This window comes from Ostrea edulis, chromosome 7 (assembly GCF_947568905.1).
Source record: "Ostrea edulis chromosome 7, xbOstEdul1.1, whole genome shotgun sequence".
Classification (NCBI taxonomy): Eukaryota; Metazoa; Mollusca; class Bivalvia; order Ostreida; family Ostreidae; genus Ostrea; species Ostrea edulis.
Window position 1 is genome coordinate 77,656,062 of NC_079170.1, and position 21,627 is coordinate 77,677,688.

The 21,627-nt window shown below is 33.0% G+C and overlaps 1 protein-coding gene across 1 annotated transcript; it reads left to right on the forward strand.

Moving 5' to 3' along the window:
• Positions 1-2,633: 2,633 nt before the first annotated feature.
• Positions 2,634-20,393, forward strand: LOC125653704 (ryncolin-1-like). Its single transcript, XM_056145399.1, has 6 exons — positions 2,634-2,765; positions 3,192-3,323; positions 6,451-6,596; positions 13,748-13,847; positions 15,091-15,261; positions 20,090-20,393. Exons 1-6 carry the CDS (start codon positions 2,678-2,680, stop codon positions 20,341-20,343), a joined length of 891 nt encoding a protein of 296 aa, XP_056001374.1. The 5' UTR covers positions 2,634-2,677; the 3' UTR covers positions 20,344-20,393.
• The last annotated feature ends 1,234 nt before the right edge of the window (positions 20,394-21,627 follow it).

Sequence of the window (21,627 nt, forward strand, 5' to 3'; positions counted from 1 at the left end):
CTTAACATACAATTATCTCTACGAGTTAAATAGATAAAAGTATACCATTAGAATTGGCAATAATTGTTCGTTTTTTTTAGGACCCGATCTTCATTTTTTCCACAAGTACACAGAGGACTATCCATGATGTTACAATGGAATAAATGTTTGCTTTAATTGTACCAAAATCGTGTATGATCATTTACAACAGTTGGTACACAAGAATTTTTTTTATAGATCTACGTTTAGGTAAATGCAGTTTAGAGTGTGTATTATTGTGTATTTTTCAGCAGGAAATATATCTTAATGATAGGTTGGAGTAAAATTCTGGTCCACTTTATGCATTGTTTTTAGTCATGCTATTTTTGCGTCATTTGAAACTGACCCCATTCTATTTCCAAATAAAGAGATTATATCGATGCTTTTAAAGTCCCCCCTCTAACTAACATGCTGCAATAACTTGAAATGGTTCTAGTTAGTTTTGCATATTCATTTTGAATTTTACATCCTCCCAATACTCTCTTGGTTGAATATTGTTTAATGTCCCACTCGAGACTGTTTCATTCATATGGAGACGTCACCATTGCTAGTGAAGGCCTAATGCTAGACGCTTACGGCTTTTAAGCAGGGAAGGATCTTTGCCGTGCCACACCTGCTGTGACACGGGGTCTTGGTGTTCAAAGTATCATCCGAAGGACCGCCCCATATAGTCGATTCTTACAACAAGCAAGGGGTATTGAGGATCTATTCTAACGCGGATCTCCACGGGACCCTATACTCTGATCGAGTCTACCTTAGATAGCTTTTTGATAACTCCTACATTATATTAGTTTGAGAATTAGTGACTCAGGAATTATTGGATAATTTGTCATATGAAAATACTTTAAACACATGAAGAACTGTTTAAAGGTGAAAATAAGTAATAATTTAGAATTTAAGATTATACATGAGAGAAAATAGGACAAAAGAAACATACACCACTGAAATACGATGGGATTTGACTGACTCAAAATGTTTTGAGAACATAAACATTCCATTGCCGTTGATTATTTACTTTTTAGTAGTTTTGAGGTTTCCATGATTGACACTATACTTTAGAAAGTAAAATATATTTTATGAACATATTAAGAATTATTGAACACTTTGAGAACTATTTGAACAAGTGAGAACTACTCGTACATGTATTTGCGAAACTATGAACCTTAGAAATATTGTAATGATTAAAATAGAAGGACATTATTTGAACATATGGGAATTTTTGAGAGGTTGATAAATCGTTATTGAGTTTACATGATTGAAATATCATATGATTGAGAAGTTGACATTTCATGTATAAATGAGATAATTTGATAAATCATAAACAGAAATGAATCACGACCAACACACTCTGTCTGAGTCAAGATATATTTCTGAAAACTCGAGAAATGCACATGAAAAATGACTCATTTTAAATTTGAAATTTCTTTTGAAAAATAGGTAATTAGATCTTTAAACATAAAAAATTGTTATCTTGACCTGTGATAAGACAAATAACTTGCTTGTTCTTAGTTTAACAATTAAGTTTTGAGTGTCACAGTATGCAAAAATGATATGGATATTTCAAAATGGAAAGGCCATAGATTATGATGTCATTTTCCATCGTACAAGATGATCATTTCTGAAATATTCCTTATAAGCTTAAAAGGAAAACAGTGCATGGATATGAGTTTCATGTTCCTCTATTCTCTTGAGAAAACAAAAGTGCTCATTTACAAGGCATAATTAATTACTTCAATTTTGAAAACTGCATTTTTAAACTATATGTACATGTTTCTGCTTTTGGATTGAATACATTATCTATGAATTCGTTTATGCTGCTTTAACATTATTGAATTATTTTTACAAAATGAAAAACCATTAATGATTCCTTATTCAGGCAATTCTGTTTTAAGTCACCACAGTTAAGCTTTTCGTAACCCACGCCACTATATTTCAGTACTATCAGTACTTTGATTAAAAGCAATATTATCCCCGGAAAACCAATATGATGAGCGAAAACAATAATAAAGGAGTTCTTTTTAAAAAAAAAAGTTTCAGATATTTCCTACGAAACAGATTTTTCATAGCTGAACAATATATACCTAATAACACATACATATTGTATTTGTCAGAAATCAATGTACATATTAAACTATCTATATCCTTATGAAATATCATCCACGCACTCAGTGTGTGCTAGGTTGTCTGTGCTAGATGTAAGTTTGTAGTATTTGTGCGATATATTTTAAATAATTCATTGTACACATTAGATAAGCTTTTAAAAAGCATTAAGGATTACCCTTATCAGCATATAGCAACAAAGGACTTACTGACTATTGATATTTTGTACATGTATTATCAGCAAAATGTACCTTATTTTCATTGGTTTTATTTTATCAAAAGTACAAACTTTCTTTTACAATACTTTACATATAATTGCACATGTTGTTACTTGGAGATATTGTTATGTCAGTGTTTTGTTTATTATGTGGTAAATGAAAATAATAATTCGAATTTTAAAACAAGAATGATAACACACGGTGGTCAGGGCTGTGTGGAGATTGCATTTCATATTAATTGAATATTTGAATGTCAGATCAATGTTGTGTGATGATATCAGATATCGTGACACACAGGAGTCGTGTAATCATACCAGACGGTGCACGTCCTCCGAGGAAGAATGTTGTGTTTGGTGCTGTGCGTTATTTTCCTGTTTCATCCATTACAAACGGATTCTTCAGGAATTAAACCACATGCCTTTGTTAAAAGTAAGAATATAATAATCATATTTATAGCATTCTACATGTACATACATTACATATACCAGGATGTGTATCAATAACTTTTAAATATAATGTATGATTGTATTTATATCAAACCATTTTAAATGAGTTCCATATACCAGGGTGTGTATGTATAACAAACTGAAATAATCGATAATATTCAGTGTGATGAAATAATTAATTTCAAAATAGCTAAACTCGTAAAACCGATATTAGATCTACCTGGAATTTATTTAGATATGTTTGTATTCGTATACATCTGTACAGTCATATTCAAAAAAATCTAAATTCTTCAACGTTAAGAAACAATTCAGAAGGAATACAATTTGAAATATTGCGATAAGTGGTCTTTTCCTGAAATATTTTTTTCACTACACATCTTTTTTTTTCATACGCCTTCTCTCCCAACAGGTGAGGTTGGTTCTTTTCTGAAGCATGCGCCGTGGAAACACACTGATATGTCTGCATCTCTCAGCGGTCCAATGATTTTGACTCTCCAGTCCAAGTATAAGTTAGGCGGTGGTCTCGTTTTCAGAAAGAAATGTAAGTATATAATTAACTACATTGTCAAGAATTAGACTTGCTGTTTAAGGAAGGATGTTTTATTGTACGTACATATGTGTACTATTTTTAATTAGAATGTAATCATTGAATCAATAGCTGTTCCTTTAGTATTCTTTAACGATAAAATATGTATCCACGAGATAAAAAAAAACAAGATGGATGAAACTAACGCAAAATACTTCTGTGATTATATATATTCAGTCAAATATCACTTTCAATGAATACCGGTGGGTTTTGTATTTGGAGTACAAATATGGAAACAGTACGAACTTTTCATTTTTCTGAAGTCAGATTTTACTTAGATTTTTGCACAAATGCCACACATTCGAAATATGCACTAAACATGTTTATTTCAAATATAAGAATTATATCTTCTCTGTGTGTATTTGTGCTGTCTTTAATTCATGGATACACGTTTAAACAGTTTACGTCCTGTCGAAGCCCAACATTGCGCTGTTCAAAATGAAGACTTGAAAGGATTAGCAATTCATACCAAGATGAATAATTGTAAATATTTATCACACTGAAAATTGTTCTAGAACAAACAGATAATATGAGAGGATCTATAACTTTCGCCATATATGGTCAATAAATATTAAACTGGCATTAATGGGTACATTTCTCATTTCTGTTTTTTACAAATGGCAAAAACAGACAATTTGAGCATCCATCTATAATATGGACATAAAATCAAAACCAGGGCACTGTCATGAACAATAACAAGGGTATACATATTTGCTTGGAGATGGAAAACAATGCATAGTTTGCGTAAAAAACTGGAATCATTGTAGTGTTCCATCACATAATGCAACATGGGAATGTATCGCTAAAATATTCAAACACTTGCTAGATCTTTTAATTAGTTATGATCAAATACGACCCCCCCCCCCCCAAAAAAAAAATACAGTAGAATATGCTTTTGATAACTTCTAACTCCCACGAATTAATATTGATATATGAAAAATTTAAGTATTTTGATTGAAGCCCTTTATCTTCCTCTTTGTCAAATCCTTTGGAAATGATATATAATTTCCTCTGTATCACAATTAATATAATGCACAATTAATTTAAGCTTGAACGAGGCTGGTAGACAAGAATATCCAATACGATCTTTCATTTTGTCACTGTTGTGTTCCGAAATATTTTCAATGAAAAAAAAAAAGAGCAAAAAAAAAAAAAAAAAAATCAAACCCCAAACCAACGAATGTTCAAGAAATCGAAATTGATAATAATTCGCACATTAAAGGAACATGGACACAATTTGAGCTACACATTTTCAAATTTTACTTTTTCCAGTTTTATTGTTTACAATGCTTATTAATGGTCAACCAAACTTTGAATATCAGGTGTTGAGTTACATGCAAGATACAGCATCCTCAATTCTTTGTTATGCAAACAGGGCTCGTGTCATGTTTTTGTTTACATATAGATTGTTTAATAAAAAATAGCATGTTTAAAACACAATGAGATTTGACAATCACTAGAAACTGTTTAATATGTTTTAATTGAAACGTTTACTATTATATTTAACCTGCATAAACAAAAACATGGCACGAGCCTTGTTTACATTACATGGATTTGTGAGTTGAATTAAAATTAAATTACGCATACCGCATACCATAGTTAGTTTCTGATTTTTTTAATCATTTGAAGTGAGTGGGTAGTTTTTTTTAATCTGGTTAAGACCCCTTTCTATATTTATGGTATCACAGAGTTCAGAGACATATGGGTTAAACTCCTGTGGTTAAAATAGGTAGTTCCAGTTCCATTGCCAAACGCTCAGCACCAGATGTGAACGTTAATGGTTTTCAGAGATGACCTTAAAACGGATGTCCCGTGTCACAGTCGGTGTGACACGCTAAAGAACCCTCATTGCTGAATGGCCGTAAGTGTCGAGCAAAGGCCTAAATGAAGTCCTCCCCTGGCCTTGGTAACGTCTCCATATGAGTGAAAAATTCTCTCGAGAGACGTTAAACAAGATACAATCAATCAATATCTCTAAAGGCATCACATTGAAATGATTTAACGAATCATTCTTAATGTTTATGCTTTGTTCCAGCAAATAACACTCTTGCAGATGCGCCCCAGCTTAAGATCGAATAATGATCAATATCATAACTCCTATAAGCAATACGAAATTAAAATTTGGGCAAAAACTTTTATGTAGCAATATTTAATTAGTGCTTGTGTATCGTACTACATCGCTCAAATGGTTTAATATGCGAAATAATATTCTGTGTAAGTTGAAGATAACGGGTATGACTATACAACGGATACCCCACGTCATATTAGGTGTGGCACGCTTAAGAACCCTCACTGCTCAATGGTTGTTGTAACTACCGAGCATAGGCCTATATTTGAAGCCCATCACCGGTATTGATGACGTCTCCATATGAGTGAAAAATCACTGACATTTTTCAGGATAGAATCAATCCATCAATCAGCAGAAAACTTGGCATGAAGAAACAATACCACGTTGTTACTCCGTCATCCTAACTACAAATTTTGAGATGGTCCACATTGTGTATTAATGTTGATGGTGGTATAACTCTTGTGAAATTTCTACTGATATAATGCATTTTTTATGGATACCTCTATTCTTCTCTGTGCAGCTACACAAGTCATTTAGGAAACACTGCTATTTTAAATGACTTTTATTGACTGCAGAAAAATCTCGAAAAAAGGTCGAGATGTTTTTTGTGTATTTTTGCTCACCACGAATTAACGACAGACTATATCACGTAACGTATCTAACATTACGTCCCATTACGTTCTTTGCGCTCATAAGCGTCCGTGTTGTCAACAACTTCATTCGTCGGACTAACTTATATTGATATATTTTCAATTTTCGATGAGCTTTTTGTGTTTCAGACTTCTTAATGTTATCGTATTTTAATTTCTGTAAATTTTATTTCTGCCTGATTCATATATTCGACGTAAAAGCCATAGGGTACGTTTGATATACATGCTAATATAAACCCTTACATTGTATTTTAAGGAAAGAATTTAACGTTGCGCTGTCATCAACTTTGTCAAGTTTAAAATGAAACACAAGAAAATGATATGCATGCATTTTTTTGTGAATATTTCTATTCTTCACCAAAAGTTCCCGAAAAGTACAAAGACTGTTCAGAAATTTTGAAAATGAAGCCACACAGGAAAAACAAAGACGGTGTATATACCATTTATCCCACTGAAGGAATGAAGAAAAAGGCGTTTTGTGACATGACAACAGAAGGAGGGGGATGGACGGTAAGTCAGTTATTTATAGCTTTTCATGATAACATCAATTCCTCAAAAACACGCACCGAATTATATCGCTTGAAGATAAATAACTAGCACAAGCCAGTAACGTGTAATCGCTCGACATAAGTATTCGTTGCTGACCTCAAAATGGTGGTTGTTTGTATACATAAACTACTCAATAAGAACTACTCTCCTGATGTTGTCTTACCTTAATATTTAGTGATATGACCTTTCATTTTAATAACTTCTTGTAGCCGTATCTGAATTACAGCTCGTAACTCACGGATATAATTTACCAGTAGGTTTTCCCAAAATAGTTTGACTTCCGTAATCAGCTGATTTTGTGAATTGATGGAGTTAAGTTAGGTTTAAAATCAAAGTACTGAAAGACGGGGTCAAATTATTCAATGCATAACTTTCAGAAATTGTGCAGTTATGCTAGTATGACAATTCATATGAAAAGTCTCCAGACAAATACTTCAATCAGACATAGGCCTTGGATTGCAGATTTAAGTACAACATCATATTCGTGTTTTTGATACAAGAAAAGAAGTGTTCAAAATCGAAATGTTCTTGAACTCTGTTCCTTTTTTATGGTTTTGAGGCCAAAACGAATATCTAAAGGAATGTTTGTATTGTGACCCCCGAGTCTTTTGACCAGTTTTGTTTAATCAATATGATCCATAACTCGATATTCTTGGTTATCATTTCGCCGATATAGTTCCTTCCTTATTAAACCTCAATATTCTTGGTTTGTATCTTATAGTGAGGGTCAGCATTTTAACTTGTGCATTTAGCTCTTCAGCTATTCATAGCTAAATCAAGTGCTGAACTCTTGTGAAAAAACATGAATGCTATAATGAAGTAAATGAAAAGAAATCTCGATAAAGGTATGGAACAAAGCTCAATTTGTCAACAGGACAGAAAGATAACATATGATAGGTTGACATATAACAGTATATGTTTTATACCTTATTTTTTATGGATCAACATATTGAAACCAAATGTTAAAGATAAGATTGATAATGGCATACTTTGGAATTGCACAATACAACCTGTCAATAACACATGAAAGGTTAAAATCAAGTGGATATGTAAACACTCCAATTCTTTCTTTAGTAAAGGAAATTTTCTAAACTACTAAAACTGTAAACAAGAACATGCAAATTGTAAACATTGTAACAAAACTGGTAACATAGTAATTTCAAATTTTTTGACACACTTTAGGCTAGAAGTTTCCTATGCAATGGAATATATTTACATGTTACAGTCCAACATAAATAAACAAGTCCACAAGCCAGACAACTGTCTTTTTAAGTGAAACAATATGAAACGAAGTGCTGCAAATTTAGGCATTTTAGAATATTATGCATATGCCATTATTTGGACATTTAAAAATTGTAAAAGAATTACTGTTGAATTGTAATAACATCAATATAGAACAGAGAACTGTGACTGTGTAAAGAATATAATACTGTTGCAATGTGATATTTTGAGTTAATAATACAGACTGATGCCTGATCAGGGTTAAATAAATTGCAATACTGGGTTTCCATCTCTATTTTTAGTATAACAGAAAAGGTTATAATGAAATGGGCATGTAAACACTCCAAATTTGTATAAAACAAGATGTGTTTGTGAAACACAAAATGCCCCCGATAATGGCCAATTCCAAAAATGGCCAAAGTCACAAAGACGAATATCTTGGTACCAGTAAAAATATCTTGTCACAAGAAATGCTCAAGTGCAATATGAAAGCTCTAATATTTACTATTTAGAAGTTAAGACAAATATCAATCTTTTTAAAAGTAGGTCAAATGCACCAGTGAAATATCAAAGCTCTATCACATACTGTTCAAATGTTATTACCAAAGTTAAAATTTTCAAAAAGTAGGTCAAACTCCAAGGTCAAATGGTAAAAAATATTGGTACCCACAAAAAGGTCTTGTCACAAGAAATACTCCTATGAAATATCAAAGCTCTAGGTCTTACTGTTCAAAAGTTATTGGCAGGGTTAAAGTTTTTAAAAAGTAGGTCAAACTCCAAGGTCGAGGTCACCAGGTAAAAAATGTTGATACCCATGGAAAGGTCTTACCATTAAGAATACTCATGTGAAATATCATTTACCGTTCAAAAGTTATTAGCAAGGTTAGATTTTTCAAAAAGTAGGTCAAACTCCAAGGTGGAGGTCACAAGGTCCTGTCATAAGGAATACTCATGTGAAATATCAAAGCTCTATCAATTACTGTTCAAAAGTTATTAGCAAAGTTGAAGTTTCAGACAGAATTACAGAATTACAGATAGGACCAAAACAATATGCCCCCTGATCTTCGATCTCGGGGGCATAGAAATAGTTTCTAAACTACTAGAACTGTAAATATATACATGTAAATTGTAAACATTTTAACAAATTATTTACATAATTTCCATTTTTTTTGACACACATTAGGACTAGAAGTTTCCTATGCAATGAAAGATATCCCACCTCTTGTGTGTCCAGGGGTTCGTGTTTGCCCAACTATCTATTTTGTATTGCTTGTAGGAGTTATGAGATTGATCACTGTTCGTAATCTTCACCTTGCATATATATGATAGTCAATCATAAATATACAAGTCCACAAGCCAGACATTTGTTTTTAAATAATATAATATAAAGAGCTGTAAATTATATTATTATATACTTTCAATTTCATCTCTTCTTTTTTCTTTAAAAGTTGGCGGGCATATATCACACGATATATGCCCGGAAACATTCCGGCCCGCAAACATTACGTCACAATCAATACACAGGCAAATTACTACGTCGTTAATTTTCAAATTTTTCATCTTTTACTCAGTTAAACCAATAAAGAAATTGTAAAAAATAAATTATTGTTAGTTTCTAAATGAAATTGAAAGTATATAATAAAAAGGTTATAGACTTTGTATGGGAAAATATGATGACCTCGTTTTTTGTCGCGGACGGACCTCGCAAGCTCGGTCCGTCTACGCGCCAAAAAAACTCGGTCGTCATATTTTCCCATACAAAGTCTATAACCTATAATAATTTCAAAATATTAAGCATCAAAGATTCGTATAGCCGAGTTGCAGTTAGGAAAATCATGTACCCTTGCATTCATGAAGTAACAACATGCACGTATTTTATATAGGTTATAAGTATGAACCTTTGAATAGCCGCAATAGGTATTTAGTGTGATAATGACTTTGACCTTTGGATTTTAAAAGCAACATGTATCTTGAATGCCATCAGAATTTGAAGTCTGATAGACATGCACCAGCAAGTACCATGTATAAAAGTTAGAGGAAAGCTCAAATCTACAGTGTATAGTGAAAAAGAGGCTTTGACCTTTTGACTTCAAAATAGATAAGAAAAACGTCCAAAAAAACCTGTATAATTGTCGGGGGGTAATATTGTTGGCTTGCATTAAAACTATTTTTTGCGTGCATAGAATAAATATCACGACAAACTCCGGATACATTTGCATATTCTTGGTTTCTTCCGTAAAAAAGGCCGGATGTAAATAAAGTAAGAATATTTGCTCATGGAAACAAAAATCGTTTCTGTTTGAAAGATAATTAAAATTCATCTTATAAATCAATGAAAAATAAAAACATTGTTTTTTTTCAAAATATTAATCTTATATTTTTCAAATATGTGTACAACATTATCAGCGCAGTTTATGCACTCTTTTCGTCCACGTAGATTCAATTCATGTGTTCTCCACACGGCTTCCATTTTGAGGCCTCGACTGACAGTAAACTAATAGACGGGGTCACGTGACCCCGTCTAAAAATCATCGTAACTTTACGACACCCTATCTTAAGTTAAGATTTTTTTCGCAAGTTACTGTCTGTCAACTATTAAAATAAAAATGACTGCTTTCATGCTGTTTGATGTTCCAAATTTTTTTTTTTAGAAAAAATGAAAACAAACCTCAGCGTCTTCATTAAAATTTTCAAGACGAAAGCGAAGTTGAACGCTAGACGTTTTCGAAAGCACGTAATCTTTACTTGACAGACAAAATAAAGAAAGTACATTTGGAATATTCCATATGTCTACGTCCAAGAATACTTTTTAGGATAACACAGGCGCATTTTGACACGGGGAAATTTTAAGTTCAATCTCCACACAAACATTTTTGAAATATGTGACGTCAGGGTCTTTTGCTTTGACATCATAATGCAAATGATAAAGTAGCGAATATAATATTAAAGAAACTGTTACAGAAAATACAAACCGCATCTAAAATTGGAGTAGCAACCGCTATCTTGTGGTAATCAATTTCAACCCCTCGTGCATTGAATGGTAAGAATTTATGATGAAATGAACCTGAGCAGTTAACAAACGATCATCCCCCCTTCTTCATGCATTATTTGAAGCTTAGGGAATATTTCATTTTTGGACAATAATTTTATATCATTGTGATGTAAATTTGTTTTTTGGCTTCCCTCCACCACTTTGAAAAACGATCTTATATATCTAGACCCTAAAATTGAGCCATGTTACTTTAAACACTGGCAACATATGTTATCAAAAGCTTGACACCAAATGGTTATGATCAGCTAGATCAATTCTAGGCTTTTGAATGAGTCTCAGTGTATCCTTACAAAAACCAGGGGAGATATCCTAACACGCGTTAATATTTAACCATTGAATTAGATGTTCGGATGTTGTACAATATGGTATTGTTCTAATTTATTCTTTGAACAATACACCAACGCTACACTAGGATTATTAAACATGTATAGAATTTCAAGATTATCACAGCCTTGTTATTAACCTTTCTTTCTATATGCATTCAATAGGGGGTAGGCGAGGGTCAGAATGACAATCCATGTGCTTGAAAGAAAATGAATAGTTATTTGAATCTAAGTATAGAGGTAGGGGTACATAACATTCACCCCCTCCACCTGGTACAACATATATATATATTTGCCTATTCCCAATGTACGTGTACTTCTACCTTTAGAATACTAGGGCGCGCTTGATCTCTCTACACCGACCATAAAGTGTACATCTTTCCGTGGTGTACACTTTTTTCTTGTTCACTTTCTGCACCCTGTACAGTGCAATTGCATTGGTAAATGCACCGAAAAGTTCGATATGGCTTAAAAATGGCGGAATTGAAAATTTGCAGTTTTTCTCCCCGAATATATGTATATATTAAGAGTATAATTCCAATGTATTATAGTTATGTCACTTCACCTATAGATATATGTGCAATTAGAAATTTATAATAGTTTAAAATGTATTTAAAGAATATATGTAAACTATTTATATTTCACATGCAATCATGAAAAACACAAGTTTGGCGATTAAAATCAACAACTATTTTTGAGGATGACCTTGTATTTTTAAATGTATGTAGGTATTAATAGATGTACATTAAAACATATTGTCCTACAAAAATATTCTTAAATTCTGGTAAAGATTTATTTGGTAATCTATGTGCATTAAAATCGTTAATTCTCCATTTAGCATCTCTTCAGTTGTGGACGGCCAATATTGAATATGTATGAACCTTGTATATCCTAATGCTCCGTTGTGGACCCACATTGGTTAAATAGATATTCTAATTATAATATTTACTATGAAATATTGAAAGCGAACGTAAAAAATGTGCTTTCGCATCATCAGATCGTGTGTTAAGAATATTTCGTAAGTCAAGTTTAGGATTTAAACTTAGAAACACGTTAGTAAAAGAGAAGTGTCGTATCTTAAGTTAAAACTTTCGAAATTATTAAGTCAGAATTTTTTTGAGTAAGATGAGAAGTTTATTACAATTTATGGGTACATTAGTGCTTCCCTTTATGGTAAATATGGTAAATATCAAGGATAATGATCATGATTCAAAGTCATAACAGATATTGAAATAGTATTGGGCTTGAAACAGAAACGGATGTCGACTTCTTTTCTATTAAAATTATATAAAAATCAATGGTGGCTGTTTTATTTTCTATTGATAAAGTGTGTCCAAATCACGAGTGCCTGTCTTATTTTCTATTGATAAAATGTGTCCAAATCACGAATGCCTGTCTTATTTCCTATTGAAAAAATGTGTAAAAATCACGAGTGCCTGTCTTATTTTCTATTGATAAAATGTGTAAAAATCACGAGTGCCTGTCTTATTCCAAATCAAATCGTTGACAAAAACCACGCCAAATGCAAGGTGAAGATAAACAACAGTGATCAATCTCATAACTCCTACAAGCAATACAAAATATAGAAATACAATTTGCCGAAAGAGTAGGAAATGCACCCGAAAGTGTCGCTTCAGTTTTTGCTGACCACTTTACAATTGGGTACGTGTCCGATAAAAATTAAATCTATGACGATCAATTTTACAATATTGCCACTTGAGACTACAATCGTATCAAATAAAAAAACCTTAAAATTCTGTCGATATCCCTGGTGGATATATATTTTTTTCAAAAAGGAAGTGGTTGATTGTATAACACTATTAAAATAAAAATAAAACCCGGGTCCGATTAAATTCAATCAGAACATTTAATTCATGGAAAAGATGTATTATCAAAATATATGGGTACTATTCAAAAGAATAATTAAACTAGGTAAAATTCCCTCTGGATGGAAACAAAGTTTGAACAAAAGGTGAAGACAACGAACAGTGATCAGTCTAATATATCCTACAAACAATACAAAATAAAGAGTAGGGCAAACACGGACCCCTGTATCTACCAGAGGTGGGATCAGGTGCCTTACAATATAGAAACTACTTGATGACTTCAATATAGAAGACATATTTGCTAAAACCACCAGACGTCGTATTATGGCGTCGGTCTTATATATGTTATATAAAATATCATCGTCCTGGATATGGATATTTGTAATTCATCAGATTTGATCCAATATCATCAACATTTCAAAATATTCCATCTGTCCTAATAAATTAATTTCAATTGCACATTTTCGGCGATTTTTTTCATCGTCACCTTAATTATATTACATCTTGATTTTCATTCATAAATGCAAATTGTTTGGCAAAAGAAGAATTACTGCCTTAGTTTTGATGCGGTCATGGCAAGCTCGTGGTTCAGGGATTCAAACTTATAATCTCACGGTTATGGAACGAGCACTTTACCACTGCGCTACTGGCGTATATCATGTGTTATTTATTTTTCCATTCAATTTTCAGGTGATACAACGAAGAATGGATGGATCCACAAACTTTCAAAACAAAAAATGGAAAGATTTTGCGGAGGGATTCGGTCGTCCGGATCACGAATACTGGCTTGGTTAATGTTTAATTTTTGTAGAGTGAAAATTATGTTTACATAGTTTAATCAAAGTACTTGAATTTCTTATATTTACAGACCCTTTTAAAGCGTACTACTACCTCTCAAAAGCATTCTGTTCATCGCTCCGAGAAAGCCATTTAGCGTTCCATGCAAACTGTTGAGTGTTCCTTGCAAATCATTCAGTCTTCCTTGCTAATCGTTCATCTTTCGTTGTGAATCAGTCAATGTTGCTTGCAAATAGTTAATTGCTCCGCGCAACTCGGCCAGTGTTCTGTGTAAACCGTTATGCGTTCTGTTTGATCCAAGATCACCACCTATTACAACTCCACAGACAGCGTGATCATTGTATGGTCGTTATAATGATATACACTGTAGTAAACCAATACAACATATCATTGAGTCAAAAGTTAATGTTGTCTGTCGTGTTTCATATCATTTCTTTGGCCGTTCTTGGCACACTGATTTTCACCACAGATGACACTGTTTCCCTGATCAAGATTTAGTGCTCACGGTGGGTGTGACCGGTCAACAGGGTATGTTTATTCCTCTTAGGCACCTGACCCCACCTCTGGTGTGTCCAGGGGTCAATGTCTGTCCATATGCCAAGCTGACTGTGGCATGCATGTACTGTTTTTCCCTTTCCAACATCACAGGACCACTACTAGAGGATTTCAACAACTGTTCAGGGTTCATTTTCCCGCGGGTAAAAGTTTTTGTGATTTTATAAATCATTCATATACAGGTAATTTTAGAGTTCATCTTCTCGAGGAAATCGTTCAGCGTATCATGTAAGCTATTCAACGTTCGTTTCGGGCCGGTCCGTGCCAGTAATGTAGCAGCATGATTAAGGGTCTGTAAATAAATTAGGAGGAATGGAATAGAATATTTATTTGTATACTTGTTTCGAAGATCTTTTCGAGGATAATATATCCCGTGTACATATATGTTAATTGATTTATAACTGGCTCTTAAATATTTGGAAATTCTATAACATGTATTGAAAGAAAATATAAGGTATCAATTCGTAGCTGAAAGGGAAGAAGTGCACCGCAGCTTACTTTACAAATAAAAACAGAATTTTAAATATGTTTTGTTTACAAACATGAAATATTAAGAATCTTTAATTCATTAAGTTACTGATTGATTTCTTTAGTTACTTACTTTTGCAAAAAAATGTTAGGTAAGATGTTTGTCTATATCTTCATACATTCAATCTGGTATGTTCTGAAAATTCTTTCAGGTAACAATGCCATACATGATTTAACAAAAAGCGGGAAAATGAAGCTAAGAATAGACATGAACAAGTTTAAAGGGGAACAAGGATTTGTACAATACTCCACGTTTGTTGTCGGAAGTAGATCGGATAAGTACAAGCTGAAAGTAGCGGGATTCCGGGGATCATTCGGAATGAGTAAGTATTTATTGTTATTAATTAGTATCACTATTTCCATAAATTAATGAATATGGTGATTGTCGATGAGATGGCGCAATAGAACAAAATACCAAATTGATGTTTCTCTACAAGACACTGTCATATTTCTAAAGAGATATATAATATAAAGTATTCTGATAATACCGTATACAATAGGAGGGTCGATCACATTAGATAGATAAGATTAAGTCATATCAAACAAAGGACCAGAGCCACAAACCCCATATTATGGTCCTTAAAATATATTAAAATGAAAGTAAGTGTTGAATAGGAGTATTGGTGTTATAAATTTGTATCAGAATCCGGGGCTTAAAAAAACATGTTAAATTTTAAAAATAGGAGCACAACTAAAGCTGTATACATACTAGAACCGGATATGGTACCGTATTTCTGTCATTTTTCACCAAAAACTGGTTATTTTGTAAAGGTTTTCTCATACTGGTTTCATCTCGCCCAAAATATTTAAAGTATTTTTATAATATACACCTTTTCAATTGACCATAAATGCAAAAATATTTTAGGGCGAGCTATGAGCACTATTTTTATTTTTAAAAAAAAACGATATTCCGGATTGCTGAAAAATATTACGGTTATAATGCGCTAGTGGTGGTAAACTTGAATTTTACCGAAAATATGGCTGGTTTAAGTATCTTATGGAGAAGGAAACTACATTTTTTATTTCGTGTCATGTATATGTACATAGGTCATTTTAGTTCGGTGTTTATTTTTAAAGCAAGGGAAATTCCCTCACCTAATAATAGTTTTCGGTTGCAGCTTGTTTTGCCCTTTTACTATAGATGTTCATTTTCAATACCTAGTTGTTTTCATCTTTTAAAGTCGTTCACAATACATCTTCATTGCATCGTTGCTTAAAAACTGTGTACAATTTTGGTAGTTTTACATTATTATCATAAACATTATCATTGAACGAAACGACAGTTACCGAAACTGTTAGGCCTAGTGACTGAAATGAACATGGCGCGGCGTCTTCTTTCACTTTGGGATATCGGAAAATATTCAGGCTTCACGCAAGTATTCTTGTATGGTACTGATATCATATCGAATAATTTTTGCTCTATTTATTTTACAAAAGTGTTACTACGCAGCTTTAGACTGTCAACATTCGAAATAACTGTTGTATTTAACCTAACTTTACGTACATTGGGAGCAAGTCCTTCTTTGATTTACAGTACATCCAAGTTTCGGGCTGAATATTAGCATGACCTGGTCAGGCAAAAAGGAATTCAAAATAACAGATTTAAACTACAACATTACTTACCATAGCATGCAGCATTGCCGCCAGTTAAATCCGACAGTAAATTATGTAAGCAATTCATAGATAGCGATCCACATGTTATCGATGAGACATGACGTCATCTGTTGTAAGATATTCATGACGCATTTCATGCTTCGATAGGCGGATCAAGTAACCCCCATATGAAAATACTCGATATACTGGTTTTGTTTTGTTTTGATTTCACATATGATATCGTTGTACATGTCATGAGTTTTTTTATTTTCTATTTTTATGTAACTTTACTTGTAAACAAAGACTGTGCGTTTTGTTTTTTGTTTGGGGGGTTGGGGGGGGGGGGGTAAGACAGTGCAGCATTTATGAATTGTGTATGTTTGATTCCGTTGATTTTCAATTTCATGGCCTAGTTCGAAAGCCTATCAACGTATTAGTGTTCCATTGTCCAATGTAAAATTAGAAAAGGAAAAATAGTGTCGTCTTGGTTGTCAAGGAGGTGTGTCCCAATGTCAAGTTACATTTAAACAATATAAACAAATATTTTTTTCAGCGTGCTCAACAAATCAAATTGCGTGATACAAGTAAAATTAAATTATGACAGACGGACTGAATGCTATATTATATATGTTTTGCCAATTAATAAACTGGACATGTGTTGTGCCAATAAATATATCTTAATTTAATAATCCAGCCTACAATAGCAACAGGAAATTGTGCTTAAATTGTCCAATCTTCAAAACCTTAAATTGTGTACATGTGTGTGGTGGCGGTGGTGGTTTTCATCCACTCAAACTGTCCCAATCCCCCTCCCAAATTCAATTTCTTTAAGTGTGCAGTGGATAGATCGCCACATGGACCCATCCAAGTCTACTGTAAGGATGTTTTAAAATATCGGTTTCAAATGCAATTAGTTCACACACAAATATATATAGACAACATTATTTGACGATTTGCATTTTAGTTGCTTCTATTCATACACGCTATACAACAGTACTGAATCTATAACTGAGAGAGAGAGAGAGAGAGAGAGAGAGAGAGAGAGAGAGAGAGAGAGAGAGAGAGAGAGAGCACCAGTAATTGTATACAGGTACGGGAAGTTTAATCAAATCTTAAATGTACAATATTATTCTTATTAATTAACCATTCCACTTCATTCTGATATATTTAATTTCTCTTTTTTCCATGTTAAATTATTCGGCTGGCGCGAGTTAGGACTGCCCCCCCCCCTCCCTTTTTTAAACCGATGTTACGTGCCTAGCTATCTAACGCCCTCTCAGTCAAAAATGAAATAAATATAAAATCTATATTACTACAACTTCATTGGATTTACTAGACTTTTTTTTACCACCGCAATACATGTTTATGCAAGCGGACAATCTAGGCATTTTAAAGAAAATTTCCATCTTCAATAGCAAAATGTGCTCAACCCACGAAGAGCACAATCGACCCAAAACCCATGGCAAGCGAATATGATTTTTGTCCCCGTTTTCGGGTGTTATAACCGATATAAAAAAAATAGTATGTTCTATAACTTTCCTTCAGAAGACGGGTAAGTTCGTGAGTCACTGAATAAACAAAAAAATGTCCGCATTCTTATTTCAATCGCGTTGTCAACTGTACACTTTTTGATATTTCTACACTACCTGTAAACATGTAGACAGCGGATCTAAATCATCTAATATTCTTAATTACAATGAAAATCATACATTAAAATACATGTGGTGCACTAATATAAATGTCAATCTTTTAAAATAATCGCACAAATAAACCAATGCTTTTACTTGTCATTTTATGGTCCACATTTCTTTGAGCTGATATAATTCATGCTATTTAACAAATTGAAATCAATGCCAATTTATACCATGTGATATTCGTTTGTTCATTTTCAAAGTCAAATGATCCTTCTCTTGGTGAACTCGTGCTGCTCGTGCTGTGAAACAATGTGCGACTAACACGTACAGGTGTTTGTGTACGGGATGTCGAGAATTTGGGCGTTTCATAAAGGTGTGAACGTCTGCGGGGAAGTCTGCATACGGATATATATCAATATCTTGATATATCTATATACAAGAAATAATTCCGATTTACAAACATGTTGAGGTTTCTACTTAGAGATAATTAAAATCCATTTAGTGACACTGTCCACTCTATATCTGCTTCAAACATATAAACGTGGAAAGTTAATACAGAACGGACGTCATAAGTTAAGGGTAATTAAGATGAATTGTTTCGAATAGCAAACTCCAACATGTAAACAATTTAAGTAAGTTATCAAATCAGTATAGTAATTCTTTAGAGATAGACAGTGAAGGTACATTTTTAAAAATTAAATTACTATTTTAAATTTACAATAATATATATCATTAAATGATATGAATATATACAAGTCGCCGTTTTATACGTTTTAATTTTCACCCACTAATATTTCGCTTAGTATTTTTTTTTTTATCACACGAAGGTGCACGGTGGCACAGAGGAGGCACAGATGTCAGATCTCCGTGGACTTAAATGTCTACCTCGCTCAGAAAATTAAGACTTCAGAGGTGCCGACAATTTTCAAGGTCCACCGTGTTTTATTTAAAAAAAAAAAAATAGTTTGAAAACTCCATTTTTGTAATTAGTTACTATAATAACTCAAGTTTAATCAAAATTATACAGTTGTCTCTCTCTTTTTTTTTTATCCTCAATTATATCAATTTTAATGGAAGTTGATACAAATAGATATATATATGCAACTTGAAAACATAAACTCGTCTTTGAGATAGACGGTAAAACAATACTGTTTGCTGTGGTCCTTTCACTGCAAGGAATTTTAATTTTTGATCACGATTTTTCAATTACAAATGTATGTCCAATACAGCGGGGAAAAAATTGTAGTGTTATGTAGTGGGAAGGGGGGGGGGCAATATATCACAAATTTAAACATCGTGATAGAAAATATACAAGTTCCTAGTATTTTAACAGTTGTGATTTACAATCAGAATAAGCCCAAAAAATATATATTAACCTATGCGTCCATTATTTGTGTATTACACTGTGATTCTCATAACGTCAACATCATGACGTTATATAGCTTTTCTGTTGAAAAACAACACAAAGTTTAAACGACTGTAAAACGAAAACTAGAAAAGATATTGTTATAAAATAAATTGTTCTATGACCTATAAATCCTAGAGCATCAACTGTGAAAGTCTCATTTATTTTGGTGAAAGGGCCAATTTTAGTACTTTGTGGCTCTGGTCTTTTATGTAATTGTGCCATGTTCTTTACATAGTGTATAGAACCTGGGGTTGAACACATCATAGGACTTACACAGTTAGTTTTGAAACATGATATGTAATTATACCATATTCTGTACATGTAGCAAATTATCCTACCATAAACGAATTGGTTCCCACAATGAATTGCATCCACGACATCTTGTTTCCTACGTCATCTACACAGAAATATCAATATCTGTCCTTCTATTAATACCCATGATCAATACGTACTGACGTAACAAAAATATTTTGATATCACTGTTGATATATTGTCTTTACAACATTTCTTACACAGAGGATTCCTTTACTGTTCATAATGGGATGAAATTCTCCACAAAAGACAGCGACAATGACATATGGAGCAGTAACTGTGCCGCATCGTACGGAAATGGATGGTGGTTTAAAGCTTGTCTTCATTGTAATCTTAATGGTGTATACTATAGAAAACCAACGGTCAGTAGTAAGGGAATGACCTGGGTTCACTGGGGTAACAAAAGCTCCTGGGATAGTTTGAAATCTTCAAAGATGATGATCAAACCAAAGACATGAATGTAATTGGATATGTACCATGCTGACTAATAAATTCTTAGAAATTCAAACAGTTCATTATTTATTCATATTCAATTGTATATCTCTACTGTCATGTGATTTTACGTGACTTTTTCTATTTTTAAAACAGCATCGTAGATGCATGTATATCACAGGCCACGTAATATAATTCTATTTAGAAGGTATTTTCTTGAGTACGATTCTTGTGTTTAAAATGACATTTAATGTATTCGTTATCTAAAAATTGTAGCCTTTCCATTTTTCTCACAGTTCTGCCTATCTACTCTTTGTCAATCGGAACCACGACATACCTTTTCCAAAGAAAATATATCTTGTTTTAATTTGTGGAAATGACCAGGTAATTTCGATTCGGTTACACCTTAATGCAGTGGGCGCACAAACATGATTGAGGCTAAATGACTTGAATACGTTATAAATTATATATTTCATATTCTGGTTTACCTGTATTGGTAGCTTGGTGGTGAAGGCTTTCTCTGCCAAACAGGGGAGTTCCGGGTTCGATTCTCGATTCTGGCACCTTGTCTAACTTGCGATATTTAACGTAGGTAGCGACATTTCCAAAACCAAGCGTCCAGCTTATCAAATGACAGTCATGGTTTTGTTAACACGGAGATCCCTGTTACATTTATTGTTAGCACGATAAAGAACGCCGACTACTACCGTCTTGAGATTCATGCAAAAGTTGACGACATTTTGCCCTAACGCTGGCAACCTCTTTACACAATTGCAAACTTTTTCAAGAGAAAAAACATAGAAACAAACATAGAACAAGAATTAACTAAACACGTTAACACTTGTAAAAAATACTTTGCGCATATTGAACTTGAATAAAAATATAGCAGGCACGTTATATGTCCATGTGAAATTACTGCAGAACTTCAATAACTTTAATTATACAAATATATGGAGTATGTGTTGCAACAGTGATGATTAATATTCTAATAGTCCAAATAGTAGAAAGTGAATTTTTCAGAAAATTTGCATAATCAGCGCCTATTTCAGAGATATAGCGGTTTTGAAATACGACCATCATTAAGGTAAAACAAATTTATGACTAGGGTAAAGCAAACTTGATCAATTGACTATGGTAACGCATACAGATACAATTAGTAAATGAGTTAAACCTTGAAACAATTTCTTGTTTCAAGGTTTATCCTAATATATCAATTTTGTATTAATCTTTGGAGAAATCGGGTATCGAGCCCGTGGCCCTTGTATTACAAATTAGGTGATATCCAGGCCGATATAAACTATTTGGTAATA

What these genes read in the sequence shown, in the direction of transcription:
- LOC125653704 (XM_056145399.1), top strand. Translation starts at nt 2,678, where the DNA reads ATGTTGTGTTTGGTGCTGTGCGTTATTTTCCTGTTTCATCCATTACAA. An exon ending in CAGAAGGAGGGGGATGGACG is followed by an intron (nt 6,597 to 13,747) that starts GTAAGTCAGTTA and finishes TTCAATTTTCAG; the next exon opens with GTGATACAACGAAGAATGGA. An exon ending in CCGGGGATCATTCGGAATGA is followed by an intron (nt 15,262 to 20,089) that starts GTAAGTATTTAT and finishes TTTCTTACACAG; the next exon opens with AGGATTCCTTTACTGTTCAT.